The sequence below is a fragment of the Epinephelus fuscoguttatus genome, linkage group LG16 (genome assembly GCF_011397635.1).
Source record: "Epinephelus fuscoguttatus linkage group LG16, E.fuscoguttatus.final_Chr_v1".
Lineage (NCBI taxonomy): Eukaryota > Metazoa > Chordata > Actinopteri > Perciformes > Serranidae > Epinephelus > Epinephelus fuscoguttatus.
Genome location: NC_064767.1, coordinates 29,302,507 through 29,317,270, shown reverse-complemented (window position 1 = coordinate 29,317,270; position 14,764 = coordinate 29,302,507). Strand labels below are relative to the sequence as shown.

Sequence of the window (14,764 nt, the reverse complement as noted above, 5' to 3'; positions counted from 1 at the left end):
AATCACATCAGTTCCTGTCATACCCTTTGAAAATAGCAGATGTAAGGCTAAACTGGAGGCAGAAACCACAGGGCATGGATAAACAGTATGCACATTATGATAAAGCATCCTAAATATGCTGCTGGGTCAGATGATGTTTTCTTTATGAATGTGATCAGCTATTGGTGCCAGGAGTTTAGCAAACAGATGCAAGTGTGGAAAAGAAGAAAGGACTGCCAAAACTGTTAGTGCTACTGTTAGCTTTGGGCCATTATTAATTCATTAATATTTTAATGACCATCAGCAAAGCTCCCAAGGCTAGACTATATACTGTATGAGCTGGAGCAATAGTTTTATACAGTAAGTGCTAGGCTTCCTCATACTGAAATAGATCTGACAAAAGGAACACATTGCAATTTAATGTCCCATTTTCCAACTGGTCAAACGGAACATGTCTCATTTTAGGCTTTCATCTGATCTGCACAGAGTTTGCCCAAATTAACAAGCTGTTAAATAACATTGACACTGTGCTCCTCTTGGCAGCACAGGAAGATAATACGTTTGAGCTCTGTCTACGTGGGGTGCATTCAATTGGCCTGCAGACTATTGGGATTAACCTGCAAGGGCAGGAACTCTGGCTAACAACGAGCCCCAGTGGTTTGCCTCATAGCTAATTAAATGAGCGTACAGTTACAGCGCAATACCTACCTGTCAACCAACAGCAGTCCTCCTGTTTCCCATTACCAAAGTTGAGCTGAAGCAGTAATTGCTTTACAGTTAGATTGGTTCTAAATAGGTGCAATCATTTTGGAAGCACTGTAGGGACACTTCCTCTTCCAATTAAATATCTAATAGATATTTTCCAGCATTAAACTCCACAGTGTGCACAGCTTGTCTTGAAATCTGGTGACTATTTTTGCTAGCATGGCTCTGTTTATGGCAATGTCAGCATGTCTGTTGGTCTGTCAGTCCGCTGCTTTGGTCCAGAATGGAATATCTCAACTATTATTACATGAATTGTCATGAAATTTTGTGCCGACATTCATGGTGCCCAGAAGATAAATGCTGATCACTTTGGTGATTCCTGACTTTTCCTGTGGTGACACCATGAGGTTCACATCTGTGGCTTTCAGTGAAATGCCCCAACAATTATTGGGTGGATTGCCATGAAATGTGGCACAGATATACATGGATGGATTAATAACTTTGATTTACTATGGCTGTAGACTGTTATCTTGTGTTCACAGTAAGACAAACACAGGAACAGCGTGACCAGCTACATTATTGTCACCGCTGAAGTATTGCTTAAGCACTTGTAAATGTAGTTACATAGTCACAGGCTTGTGTGTATCGGCTACTTGCAACAATGCTATTCAACTAAACGTCATCTAAAGTTTATTAAGTTTGTAAAAGTATCTATGCTTTTCTTTGGTGTCTGAGACCCATTTTAACATCACATTTCACCGCCTCATTGCAGCCCGCAATACACAGAAAGCTAGCATAGCATCAGCTAACTAAGCTAAACATTACCACAACTAGAAACAAGAAGATATGATTGGCTGATGCCTCATCACATCATTGGAGTGCTGAATAACGTTGAGGCCGACTCAACTTTCATTTGTAGCGTGTCATGCCTGTCAGCAGTCACAAGTGTTAGGCGTCAGTTTGTGGCTTCATGTCATTGGCCTCCATTGAAAATGACTTGTAGCCTGTTGTTGTGGCGCTCATAGTGTGAGCACAGCATTAGCCTTATTGAAACATCATTGACATTCAGCTGGATCAGTGGCTGGGAAGGAATAGAACGGTGGCTGACAAGGGTAAGTACACTTCAACGGCCTGAAACATTTCCATTAGGAGAAACTTTACAAATTTAAAAACACGTATGAAAATCTACAACATATACAACAACAGAAATGTGCTGGAAATGAAAGAACGAACTTCAGAAAGCCAAAACAAATACATTAACAGCAAACATACTGCAAAATACAATGCAATGTCAAAAACTCACAAACCCCTGAAAACAAATGCAACAGAAAAATACTGCATATCCCTAGCATGCAAACACCATGTAAATCTGTTGCTTTTTTTTTTATTATACTTAAACAGACTAAGGCCAAATGTAAAATAGAATACCTTTTTATGTCCTCTCTTTACTGCACTTTTTCCCCACTTCATAAACAAACACACTCATGTCTGGTCTCTCTCTCTCTCTCTGGTTGACAATCAAGCTGTTCCACTTAGCACTCCCCCTAGATGCCTGGAGATGTTCAGTTGTGTTGGATATGCAGCGTTTTTCTGTTGCAAATGTTTTTGGGTTTGTGTGTATTCGACTTTGCATCATTTCTGTATTTGCAGCATGTTTGCTGTGTATGTATTTGTTTTGGATTTTCATGTGTTTTCACAAATTGACATTGTTTCTGAGGCCACCGCATGTCTGAAATAAATAATCTATGTAAAAGCCTCCCAGTTATCGATATATGTATTTGTGTATTTCTTTGTGTGTTTGTGAGGCTTGCACTGTGTGTAAAACCTGCTTGCTACCGTTGCTGCTTAAAAATTACGAGAGGCTTCACACATAAATCCTGACAACCATCTGTCCAGCTGCAAGGGGAATTCCTGTGAACCTAATTGGCTGTTTTATTTGTACATTATGTCAGAAGAGTGGGCAACGTGCCAGAACCTATATTGCACTGATAGTAAAATCAGTTCTTTACTACAGCATTACTTTGTTTGTATGAAACTACTTACACTGAAAGTGTTGTGTCAACATCATCTGTATCACCTACGATCCTTATTTGATTCTATGTGTCAATCTTCCCTTTTAGCTGTGTCCCTGGCTCTCGCCCTCAATGGAGTCTTCACAAATACTATCAAGTTGATTGTTGGCAGGTATGCTTCACAAACTAAAGCATTTTACAGGCTCTGTCAGTGATGTTAGGCTCTGAGGATCACATTCTTCAGTTTTGATTTGCAAGATTTAGATTCATTGCCAATTAAATGTTTAAAAAGTAGAAGGAACTATCTCTATCAGCGACACAGAAACCATCTTTTGGGTTGTTTTTCGATTTTCAGACCTAGACCCGATTTTTTCCAGCGTTGTTTCCCAGATGGACAAGGAAATCTGAAGATGCTGTGCACCGGGGAGCCAGATCTAGTCTCTGAGGGACGCAAGAGCTTCCCCAGCAGCCATTCCTCCTGTGAGTATCAGTATTCGCTCCAGGCAGAGCACTGCCAGCACTTGCTACACAATGCCAAAGGATTTTAGGACTCACACACTGATTCATTAAAACTGCATACAACCATAGCTGCAGTATTCACTCAGTTTGATCTTTGTAGAGTAGAGTAGAAAATGTCAATGTGGACTGACTTTATGTGCACGAGGCATTAGCTTCACATTTCAAAGTGATGATCTTGTTGCCACCTTTCCTCAAAGGTAATTATAACACGTAGCGATGAGTTATAAGAGTTATCAGTCAATTTACACATCCCGAGGTACTGTGTCGAGACGCTCATGGGTGTAGTTGATTGAGTCAAGCGCATTCAATCTTGTTCACTTTGTCTACGGATGAGGGTTGAATGCACACCTACTGTTTCAGCTTCATAATATTTCCTGCTGCATTCAGCTTTGCAAACCAATGTGGCACACTGGACATCTTTTCGACCATATTGCTTTCCAAGCTGTTTTCACTTCAGCAGCGTGTTAAATTATTCACATGTTTTTCTGTTGTCCAGCTGATGAATGTTAAGTGGTGTGTGTGTGTGTGTGGAGCATTTGCCGTGGGCCACACAGATGTTGAATAGCTGCTCGGCATTATATGGTGCATGAGGCATGTAAAGACCGCATTTAGGAAGATACATCTTTGATAAAACACACTGGTGGCTGCATGGCTTTGAAGTTTCTTTTCTGTCTCGCTCTAGCGAAAAAGAATAGTCCACCAACAGGAAAATTCCTACACTGGATTTACACTGAAGCTCCTGCTAGCTGTTATGCAAAATGAAAAATATATCTTTATATCCTCCAGTGAGCTGTGCCCGGACGATTGCATGGTTGATATTTATATTGTTTGCTTTTGCTCAAAATCCTTATTACATTTCCACTCTGGATCAACACACATTAAACAAAGTTATTATGCAGGATTCTGTACAAGTACTGCAGGAATGTGTAAATACACAAGTGGTTGCATCCAACTGAAGCATTTAATTGTCACAAGTTGAAAAGAAGCACTTGAAATAAAACATTTTCAGCTAATTTTATATCTTATATTCTAATTCAACTAATAATGTCATGTGAATTAAGGAAGAATTAGCTTTTGAGAGGTGGAGAGTGTATGTGTGCAAAGAAACACTTGTAAAATGGTTTGTGAATGTGTTTAATTGACATCCTGCTGTGAGCGCGGCTGCCTCATAACAGGCTTCAAATCAAACATGGGATTAATTGGTCTTCGTATTCAACAAAAGCGCGGTAAGATGGATAAAGTGGCATGGATAGTAAAAACTTTTCACTAGCGCTGCAATTTCATGGTCCAGCCTGATTTCAAATTGATGTTTTAGCCTAATGTTAAAGTTGCATACTTACAGCTTTCCAGACACCTGCTTTAAGAAAGAAGTGCTTTGAAGTGCTGGCTTCGTCCCATTAGAAATAGCAGAGAGGGACATTTCTCTGTAATTCACTGCAGCACTGTGTATGGATTACATCCATCTGCGCGGCAGCTCTAATAGCCTTATGTTGTTGCGCTGTGACTGAGAAAGTGATTGAGAGAGCCGTGCGACGGGGACACAGGGAGCACCCGAATGCCAGCACGTCTAGAGAGCAGAAGAAATCCAATTTCCTGTCTGTGTCCCCTTTCACCAGGACAACGCTTGTTGGACCACGCATACGTTACAGAGCTTTTACCCAGACGAATGTGGCAGTGGACAGGGAATAAGGGCAGACCGATAGCAAGAGTGAATGTAGCCTTGTTCAAAGTGGCATCTAGACGTAATGCAACACCACTTCTGGCTGCTATGAAGCCTGAGAGATGGTCTAAAGAATGTAAAAGAAACTGTTTTTGTATTCAGAGACTCCTGGTTCTCCCAAAGGACGCTGGATAACCTGCATGGTAAAAATAAAACGTAAACTAATCCATCAAAATCAGCCAGGACAAAACTATAAATATGCACTGGGCTGCAGTGTTTGATGCCTTATTTTTACAGCACACAAACTATTATTGCATTTCAGAGTTTTTATAGATGCTCAGGTTCTCTGTGATTTCGTGTATTTCCTTCACCTCATAGCAAAGTAACAGAAATCGGAGGAGACAGATCCCAGAAAGAGAAAAACAAACAGATAAACACAAGCTCCCCTGAGCCCACTGCACCAATATACACAGCTGTGAAGCAAGCAGGTCCTGAAGCATTATCTGTACATTTTCTCCTTCTTATTCATATTCATCTCACCATCTCCCCCTGCGCATATTAAGCCATTAGATATGATCAATTAATACGTACTTTTAAAAAATTAATGAATCCTGTGAGACGGACCTAATCACATTTCTGAATCTCCACACTTGCACACAACTATCTTTATTAAATGAGCCACAGCTTGGACTGTCCATCAAATTAGTTCTGTACCTGGAGAGAATTGCACTTCTTTACACTTAACTCTTCTGCAAAGTGCACTCTTGCGCATATATTTATTATAACACACTCAGGAACACTTCAGGCCGTCTGGAGTGTCCAAAGAGGTTGAGGAACAGCTTATGTAGAAGTGCTGCAGCAATTATGCAGTGCTAATAATGAGTTCCTGTTGGGCTTTTCTGTGTTAATAAATGAAACAGATTCAGCACCCAAGTGGTTGGTTAATATGCACAGTCTCTGACAAGAGGCTGAGGGGGTGTCCCACAGGTTCCTGCAGGGGTCAGAGGTCAAACAGAAATGAGAGAGGAGGGGGATGACTGAAAGATGGAAAACAGAACTGCTGCTGTCAGTGATGGATTGGTTAGACAGTTTGTGTCTGTGTGTGGTACAGTATTTCAGTGATGGATATCTCAACAGAAATACAGACGAGACCATTACCAAAATTATTAGACTCTGCAGAGGCTTTGACCAGAGCATTACGCCACTTTTTGAATCCGCAGCCAAACCCTGTACTTTGAAAGAGCACTTACCCACTTAAAAATGTGTCCTCTGTGGGTTCACTTGTCAAAAATCAAAACAGGTTCAACAGAACACCTCCTAATTTACTGTGGCTTTTTCACATAAAGTCTGCGGCACTTCTCTTTTTACCTCTCATTCCTTCATGCTTTTAACTTTGTCACATTTAGAACTTTTTGTATTACTGTAGGTCTGCCCTGTTGTCAGCAGCCAACCTCACTTACCATGACACCTTCCACCCCACCATACTCACACAAATTAAATCATATGGTGCTAAGACTTAGCTGAGTTAAACAGTAGAATTTACAAAATGATGCGTCATTTACTTCATTCCTGAGTGTGGTGTTGAGAGAAACTCATGTCCCAAAAAGTGGTTTAACAATGACTCAGAAAAACAAGGCTAAGAGTCTACAGTTATGACTGTATATGAAGTATGGATGTAGCTATGAATGTCAATACTTCACTTGAGACAGGAACCCATTCATTCATATAAGATTGCTCAATGGTGCATGAAGCCACTTAGGAGAACACAGAATGAGCAGGTGAAGCAACAGGAAGGTCCAATTCCCTGATTTGAAATCTCCTGAGGCACAGGACTGATCTAAAAGCTTCAGCGGGCCATGCCGAAGAAGAAGGCAGGTGAGTTACAAGACACACACACATCAGACAGTTCACGTGTATGCTGTGGTGCCAGGCAAGAGCAGACAGGAGACATTGTCTGGTGAGCATCATATCCAACACACACCAGTGGGGAGCAGGCAGACAGTAGGCCAGGCCAGGCCAGGCGAGGAGCAGGCAAACAGACACCAGGAACACAGAAGCAGAGCTTGTGGTCAGGGACAGAGGGCTGAGTAGTTTACCAGGAGGCAGGTGAAGCAGGAGATTCAAAGACAGGCAGGGACAGCAGGGAGCAATCAGTTTGAAAGGGAACACTAGAAATTTCTGCATGGTAATGGCAAAGAACAATCTGGCAAAGAGTGTCTGTGAGGCTGGGGTATACTGGACTGTACTTAATCAGGAACAGGTGAACAGAGTTGCCTCGATGAGGTGGGTGTGACCGATGCTGAGGCGCTGGAAACCAGGGTGAATGGAAAAGTATTGATGGGAGCTGAATGATTGGGTAGGCAGAAGTGAGCAGGTGACCAATAATGCCGAATTGCTACACCATTAGTGAAACAAGTCATGTCGCGCGGGATGTGACATTCAAAACATCTTTTTGGGCCACAAGGCCAATGGAATGACACTACGTAAATTGTCTTTAAAGCCCGGTGCACTTCCTGGGGGCCTATTCCCATTTGCTGCTGCGTGGACTCTGGCTCCAAATGACATCACTAGGGCAAGATGGCAGTTCCCATACCCTGGACATTTTAAGACAATGGAGAAATGTAGTCCATCTTTACATACACTCTATAAGGGGAACTGCCCATTAGTTCGACAGCCCATTGGTTCGACATCCCATTGTTCCGACCATATTAAACTCATTCTTCCAAAGTCCGTTCCAAAATCATCTTGATGCCTTGTGGTTAAGGTCTGGTTAGGTTTAGGCACAAAAAACACTTGGTTAGGGTCACGAACAGATCATGGTGTGGGTTAAAATGAAAAAGAAAGTGACAAACACATAAGCCGTAAGCCTGCTCCGCCTCAAGCCGGTCGCGGCGCACCATACGCCCGCCGCGAGCCGTTCAGCACCGCGGACAGTCGGACTAATGGGATGTCGAACCAATGGGCTGTCGAACCAATGACATGGACCCTCTATAAGCTAGGGCCATGCTAGCATCTCTGTGAGGCTTTGCTTGGGCACAGTGGTGCTTTGACCTAAATGCTGTTGTCACCATGCTAATAGTACATACTCACAGTGACAGTGCTAACACGCTGATGTTTAGCTTATAATGGTTAGGACAGTGTTCACCATGTTTAATTTTGTTGTTAAGTGTTTTAGCATGCTGCTAAATTAGCAGTAAGCACGAAGAAGCTGAGTCTGATTTGAATATCATTAGTTTTTACAAGGATTTCTACATAAACCAAATTATTGCACAAATTAAAATTTAGACATGATGAATATTCACAGGTTAGAAGGTTACAAGTTAGACTACTGTAGTTTATCCTGAGGGGAACACCACGTAATGACAATCCAGCAGTTGTTGTTTAGCAGTTGTATTTTACTCAAAACCCAAACTGAATTCCAGTACTGTATGTAAGTCTCCAGACATGTAAGTTATGGCCATTTTAGTTTCTCATGCTGCTCTACCACCACCTTTAGCTGTTGCATGCATCTTCAGGGAGCTCCCAGAAGAAATGTCGAAAATGTGTATTGAATCTTTGCATGCTTTGTTTGTTCACAACAAACATTGCTTTCCCAAAATACAAATAAACACTCCAAGGAGGTAGTGTATCCAGCTCGCTCAAAACTAGTTATGCCGTGACATTTCTAATACTCAGCATGATAGATGGAACTCATACACATTGTTACACATGCCTCCACTGTCGCATAGAGGTTATTGTTTTTCATACTGATTCGATATGCCTACAGAGCACATACACATGGAACTACTGTGTTGAAATGCATTACATATTATTCTGAAACTGGTATGTCTCATTCTGCCAAGTTTAAAGAAATCACTCCCATGTGGTTCTAAAAAGTGCATTCAGACTTCTCCACTTGCTTCCTCTGAGCAAACCTTGTGCTTGTTTGAAGATGAGAGAAAGCAATCGCACTGCACTCATCAATCTCATTAGGCATCTTTGTTTTGTCTCAGGGGAGTTACTCGTCAAGGCCTTTAGATACACAAAGCGGATTTGTTACTAAGACGTTTTTCCCTTTGTTGGCCTCCCCACTGTCCTCCAGCCTCTCCAAGACTCCTGCTACCTCTTGGGGAGCATCCTTTAGTGTCTGTTGGGTACACCTAATATTCACTGTGTCACCTTACCACTGCAAATGCATAGGCTTTGTTAATTATGATAATTTCACATGTGGAAATGTGTTCCTATGCATGTGTGTGAGTGACACACACTTGCTGCCCCCACTCATGTATTATGCATATCCCTGAAGCATTTCTATTAGTGTAATCCTCAAAATGTTGACTCACAGTGTCTGCAAACATACTGTTTATACTCAACTAAAGCATGTTTACTCCTACAGTGAACCGTTTTTCCTTATGATACCTTTAATAATTCAAATGTAATTTTGCATAGTTTAATTGGCAAATCTCTTCATATCAGTGTTACAGTTCTAGAAGCCAGAAGCCAACAGAATGGTCTTAATTATCACTTTCATTGCCATAAAAGGGCCACACTCCTCATTATTACACATAGGTTTTAATGGGCTGTTTGTACATATTTGGAGCTGGAAACCAACAATGTCTAATAACCAAAAACATCCTTTGAGGGTTTGGTGCTAAGCGGTAATTATAATATATGTTGGAGGAGATACATGCCAAAAATGCTCAAAATGTCCCCCCTAATATATTGATAAAAATAATCATCTGAAGTAATCATTAGCAAATGTAATCATGATCATGAAGAAACGTAATAAATTGCCGTCATTATTTTTACCACTGGTTCTAATATTATGGTGTACTGCAGTTCTGCGTGTGGTTTACACAAGTGTTGTTGCCTTACCCCAGCAGAAGTTGCTCGAACCCTGTGGGTACAATCAATGTCAAACACTGCACTGCCTCTATTTCATTACTTTCAAATGTATTAAGAAGTTTAAAAAAAAAAAAAAAAAAAAGAAGCAATATGAGTGTCATGCAGGGAGTATCACTGCTGATTTTGTAGATTTTGTTAAGTGCTAGCAAATCATAAAATGTCATTAAAAAATATATATCTAAGAATCAGTGTCTGAATTTTTACCATGCGGTCCTTAATCATATGCTGGCTGTCTAAAAAAAGCACTCAGTCATCAAAACTTTAATAACCCCTTATCTAAGATTTTTATTTCAAAAAGATCTAAAATGGTCAGGTAGTTGTTAAGTTTCTCATAACTCCTCCCCCTGGAGGGTTGGGTTGCAGAAGCTGTCTATGGTAAAATGGTCCCCTCGATGTAAAAATTGTGGCCCTTGTTTGGTGACCTGTCCAGAATGTTTCCCTGCCCTCCTCTCCAAGCACTCTGAACAGGGGCATAAATATAGATAGTACATTCAGTCCAGCTGCACTGGGGCCCATGAGGGGGCGGGGCACAGATAGAATGGGCCCCCTTTATGAGTGATGCCACCTTGGAAATATGCCTGTTGTTAAAGATCTCTCATTAAAGCTCCAGTAGGCAACATTGTTTTGGCATAATTGAGTAAAAATTTTATAATATCCTCTAAGCATAATGTAAATCAAGTGGTCTGAGACAAATAATAGGTCTCTGCACCTCACCATGGCTCTGTGTTCAGCCTCTAAAGCATCAGTATCGTGCCGATGTGCATCAACCAATCAAAGGTCAGCTCAGACCACTGTGTTCCTATTGGCTGTTCTACTGTATATGCGCGTTCCTGTGCCGCCGGCAGAAGGGGAGAGAAAGCGGCAATGGTTCCCCGGAGCCCCGGAGGGAGGGGAAGGGTGAGGTGGGGCCGGGCCCGGCCAGAGGGCACGAGGGTAGGCCGTGGGAGCGGAGCCGAGGGCTCTCCGCGGAGAGGGAGAGCCGAGCCTCGGGAGTGTGTGCAGGTTCACGAGGGAGGGATGTGGAGGGCTGCTGCGCGGAGAGGGAGAGCCGAGCCCCGGGGTATATGTGTGGGGCCACGAGGGAGGGATGCGGCGGGCTGCTGCGTGGTGAGGGAGAGCCGAGGCTCCCAGAGAGGGAGAAATACAACCAAGTAGGATAAAATACTACCGGGCTCGTCTGGTAGGAGGGGCTCAGGGCGGAGACGAACGAAACCTGACTCAGATGAGACTCAAACATCAACCGTTTTCAGGCTTTCTACCTACTGCAGCTTTAATTTGAAAACAATGCCTTTTGCTATATATGCCCTTGAAAAAGTAAAACCCATCTCCGTCATGTTTTTTTTTTCTGTTTTGTAAAACTGTCAATAGCATCTATGACAAAATGATAAGCTTATTAAATTGAATCAATAATTTCTCATTTTGGGGTATTTTTGTAATGTGCAGATATGCAGTGGTGACTGGTGGGTAATATGTGTCCAATGTCAAGTCTCTGATCATGTGACGAGACGATATGTGCACAATAACTTACATTATTGGGCCCGTCATAATAGCGTGCACTGCAGCCTGTTGTAACTACCTTACACCACTGACTCTGAATGAATAATGTTAACAAGTGATAGTGGTCGCTGCTGGATCCACAGCTTTGTTTTGTGTTCAGTTCTCACAAAGATAAATTCAATTAACTAAACAAGACAAAACAAAAAAAGTAAGAAACCACAAAAATGAATGTATTACTGTTAAAATGATATTACAATAAAGAAATAAATGTTTTTGTATCTGTGTTATTAAATTGCTGTTAATCAGTGGATCAGCTGCTCAGAGACTATAATATGGGAGACCATGTGTTTTGTAAATGTGTGATTTTCTCATAACTGCTGTGAGTTTTCCAAAGTGAAAGTGTTCAGTCAGCAGACTGAGTCGCTGGTTCATGGGTAATTTAGTTCCATCTATCCAAATGACTAATGTAATCGTCTTAGCAATAGTTAGAGCTATTAAAATGAATGGTGTGAGCTGCTGTGTGATTGGAAATGTGGTGAGGTCACCCAGAAGTTAGATGGATGTGTACTGAGGGATGCTGAGGCTGATGACCTCAGATGGCTTGTTGGTGACCTCTGAACAGAAGTACTGCACTGATGAGCTGAGTAAGAAAGCATGGAAGTAATGTGTTGTTGTCTGTTGAACCCATACGGCACACTTCGTAGGCGGAGATGATGACTATGTGCAGGATTTTATATACCGCAGGGTGCCAATTAATTTTTTTGCATATTTCATATTTTCCCTGATCTCCATATGGATTGATTTAACTGGCGGAATATATTAACTGGTTTCATCTAGCCCTGGGTGCATTTCCTTTCCAATGAGCTATGAACTGCTGGTCCACTTTAAAACTTAAGCAATTAATAGGGATGCATTGGCCAGATTTAATCTTGCCAACTAAACCACCATATGGTTTCTAGTAAGAGAGAGTGTATAGGCCACCCAAGGGGCCCATACAGTATAGTCAGCAACAGCAGTATGGCTCTATGAATGTCCACCACTTTGATCCAGAATGTCTCAACAACTATTGGCTGGATTGCATTGAAATTCTATACAGACATTCAAGGTCACCAGAGGCTGACACCTACTAATTTTGGCATTCCTTTGACTTTTCTTCCACCACTATCATATAAACATTTTTGATTTTGAGCGTAATTAATAAGAAACTATTACATGGTTCAACATATCCACATACAACGGTTTGATATTCTATGTATTAGTGCCCCATGAATGACATTCATGGGGCATTCATTATGTACTTAATGTAAAGCATGCGAGCAGATGGCACTGGGGACGGGGGGGACATGTGCCCCCCAGATTTATAGTGACCCCGATCCGTCCCCCCACTATCCCCCCACACATAGGTAAAAAAGAGGACCAGTTATCCGTTAGTTAGGCTAACTTACATTGCAGCACAAAGTTGAAATGGCAGCGGCAGTAGCCTTGTCAGTGATCAATCCACATTACACACAAGAAGGGGAAAGGCTGGAGCAGATCCTTGCTGAGTTGGGAAAGCAAGGTGTTCAATTATCCATGTAATTCTCGGTTAATAACACTGCACAGCTGATCCATTGATAGCCCAGTGTTTGTGTTACGACTAATGGTGCATTCAGTTGTACTCGTAAGTTGGAGTTTTGAAGTCGGAAAAGCACTGAAATCTAGCATCTGCAAGCATAAACGTTGGGTTTTTCATTTCATTTCATTAACTGTTCCATGTTCCATGTCCCAGTTTTTAAACTGGGAAGCACTCAGTTCGGAGGTTATGTTGTTCGGAGCTCCGAGTTCCGACTTCCAATCTATTTTAAATATATTGGCAGTTTTATATTTATATATATCTATTTTATGTATTTATATCTATATATATCTATATCTATATCTATATCTATCTATATCTATCTATCTATATATATATACATATGCATATATATATACATATATATGTATAAATAATAAGAAGGCATTTGGACATACCTTAAGTAGGCTAAATGTGAAATAACAGCATTCTAGGCTGTAGGTGAATATCTTTACTTTTTATGTATAATGTTATTTAGAAAGCAGCAACAGTTTGATCATGTATGGCTAGTGTTGATCAGGTAGGCCTTTGTTTACCAATATTCATTCAGTCAGAAAACTCACAATTCAGTCAGAAAACTCACAATTCATATGTATGTACATATATATACATATATGTATATATATATATATATATATATATATATATATACACATACATATATATATATATATATGTATATATTGAATCATTTGCTGACAGCTTGGTCCCCCCAGTTCAAAAATCCCATCTGCGCCCCTGATGTAAAGTACCAAAGGTGAGGTTTAGGAAAAGAAACATTGTGACGACATACCGTAAAATGACTCAAAGTTCCCTCAAAGTTCACACGTTCATGAACACCAATCTCCTTGGAAGAAAGTCCCGTGTCTTCTTTACTCCTGTCAGTGCACGGGTCACATGATAGCAGCCTTCCAAAATAGATGGGTTATACATGAATTACTGGCTCATGATAACGCAGGATATGTACATATTTTTGGGCATTACTTTTCATAAGAAAATGGGGGGTGGATTTCATTGAAAATGCTTACATAGATATGTTGTCTGGGTAGCAATACGAAAAAATAAAGTACTCCATACATAGCTTTGCGGAACCTAACCAAAATTCCACATTAGATTGAGTGCTGTGTTCAGTATTGGAGTCAATTTTAAACTAAAAATTCAATCAAGTGAACTACATTATATCCATCATTTCCGAGGTGTGCAATGCTGTATAATCATTTTTAATGAAAACCCAATATCAGGCTATAGCAGCCATCCAATATGTTGGTCCAAATTGCAAAATGGAAAATGCTGGGTTCATAAAGGAGCCAAGTCTTGCTCCCTGACAGCAGGACAGCCGCTGAGACAGCTGGACTTTGTGCCTCTGCCCTTTCTTGCCACCATCCCTTCTCTCTCTCTACAGGCTACACACGTGTCCTGGCGTCCTCAGTATTCTTGGCCAGTTTGGCGGTTGAATGACAAATGGGCAGCTGATGCAGCAGTAAACAAATGACCCTGTCTAAGCACCACCTTTCACAGCTCCGTCACACAACCTCAATTTCATACAATTAGCCTGCCACTGTTTCTCTTACACCAACCGCCATCAGCTAAGACCTCCTTCTACACAGCGTGGCCACCAGCTTGGTCACATTTGTTTCTAATGTAGCTTTCACTGTGACGTTAGACTCTCATGCCATTGGTGGGCCTGTGCAGAGGAAAGCTGCTGGACAAAATTAATATTTTGCATCAGCTATGTAATAATGTATGAGCTCTACACTCATCTGGAGATGTGGTGTAATTTGGGACTGACACAGTCGCTTATCTCAGTTTGGCAGTGTTTGCATAGAAATCAGACATTAAGAATCTAATTTTGTACTGTGTATTGGCTCAGAGATGCACACTCAGGCTACATACAAA

At 41.3% G+C, this 14,764-nt stretch overlaps 1 protein-coding gene across 3 annotated transcripts in view; it reads left to right on the top strand.

Moving 5' to 3' along the window:
• Positions 1-14,764, top strand: part of plpp4 (phospholipid phosphatase 4) — a 62,963-nt gene that overhangs the window by 42,126 nt on the left and 6,073 nt on the right. For all 3 annotated transcript variants that reach the window (XM_049600978.1, XM_049600977.1, XM_049600976.1), the window contains exons 4-5: positions 2,805-2,868; positions 3,052-3,176. In XM_049600978.1, the coding sequence (XP_049456935.1) occupies positions 2,805-2,868; positions 3,052-3,176 (189 nt within the window). The remainder of the gene's footprint in view (positions 1-2,804; positions 2,869-3,051; positions 3,177-14,764) is intronic.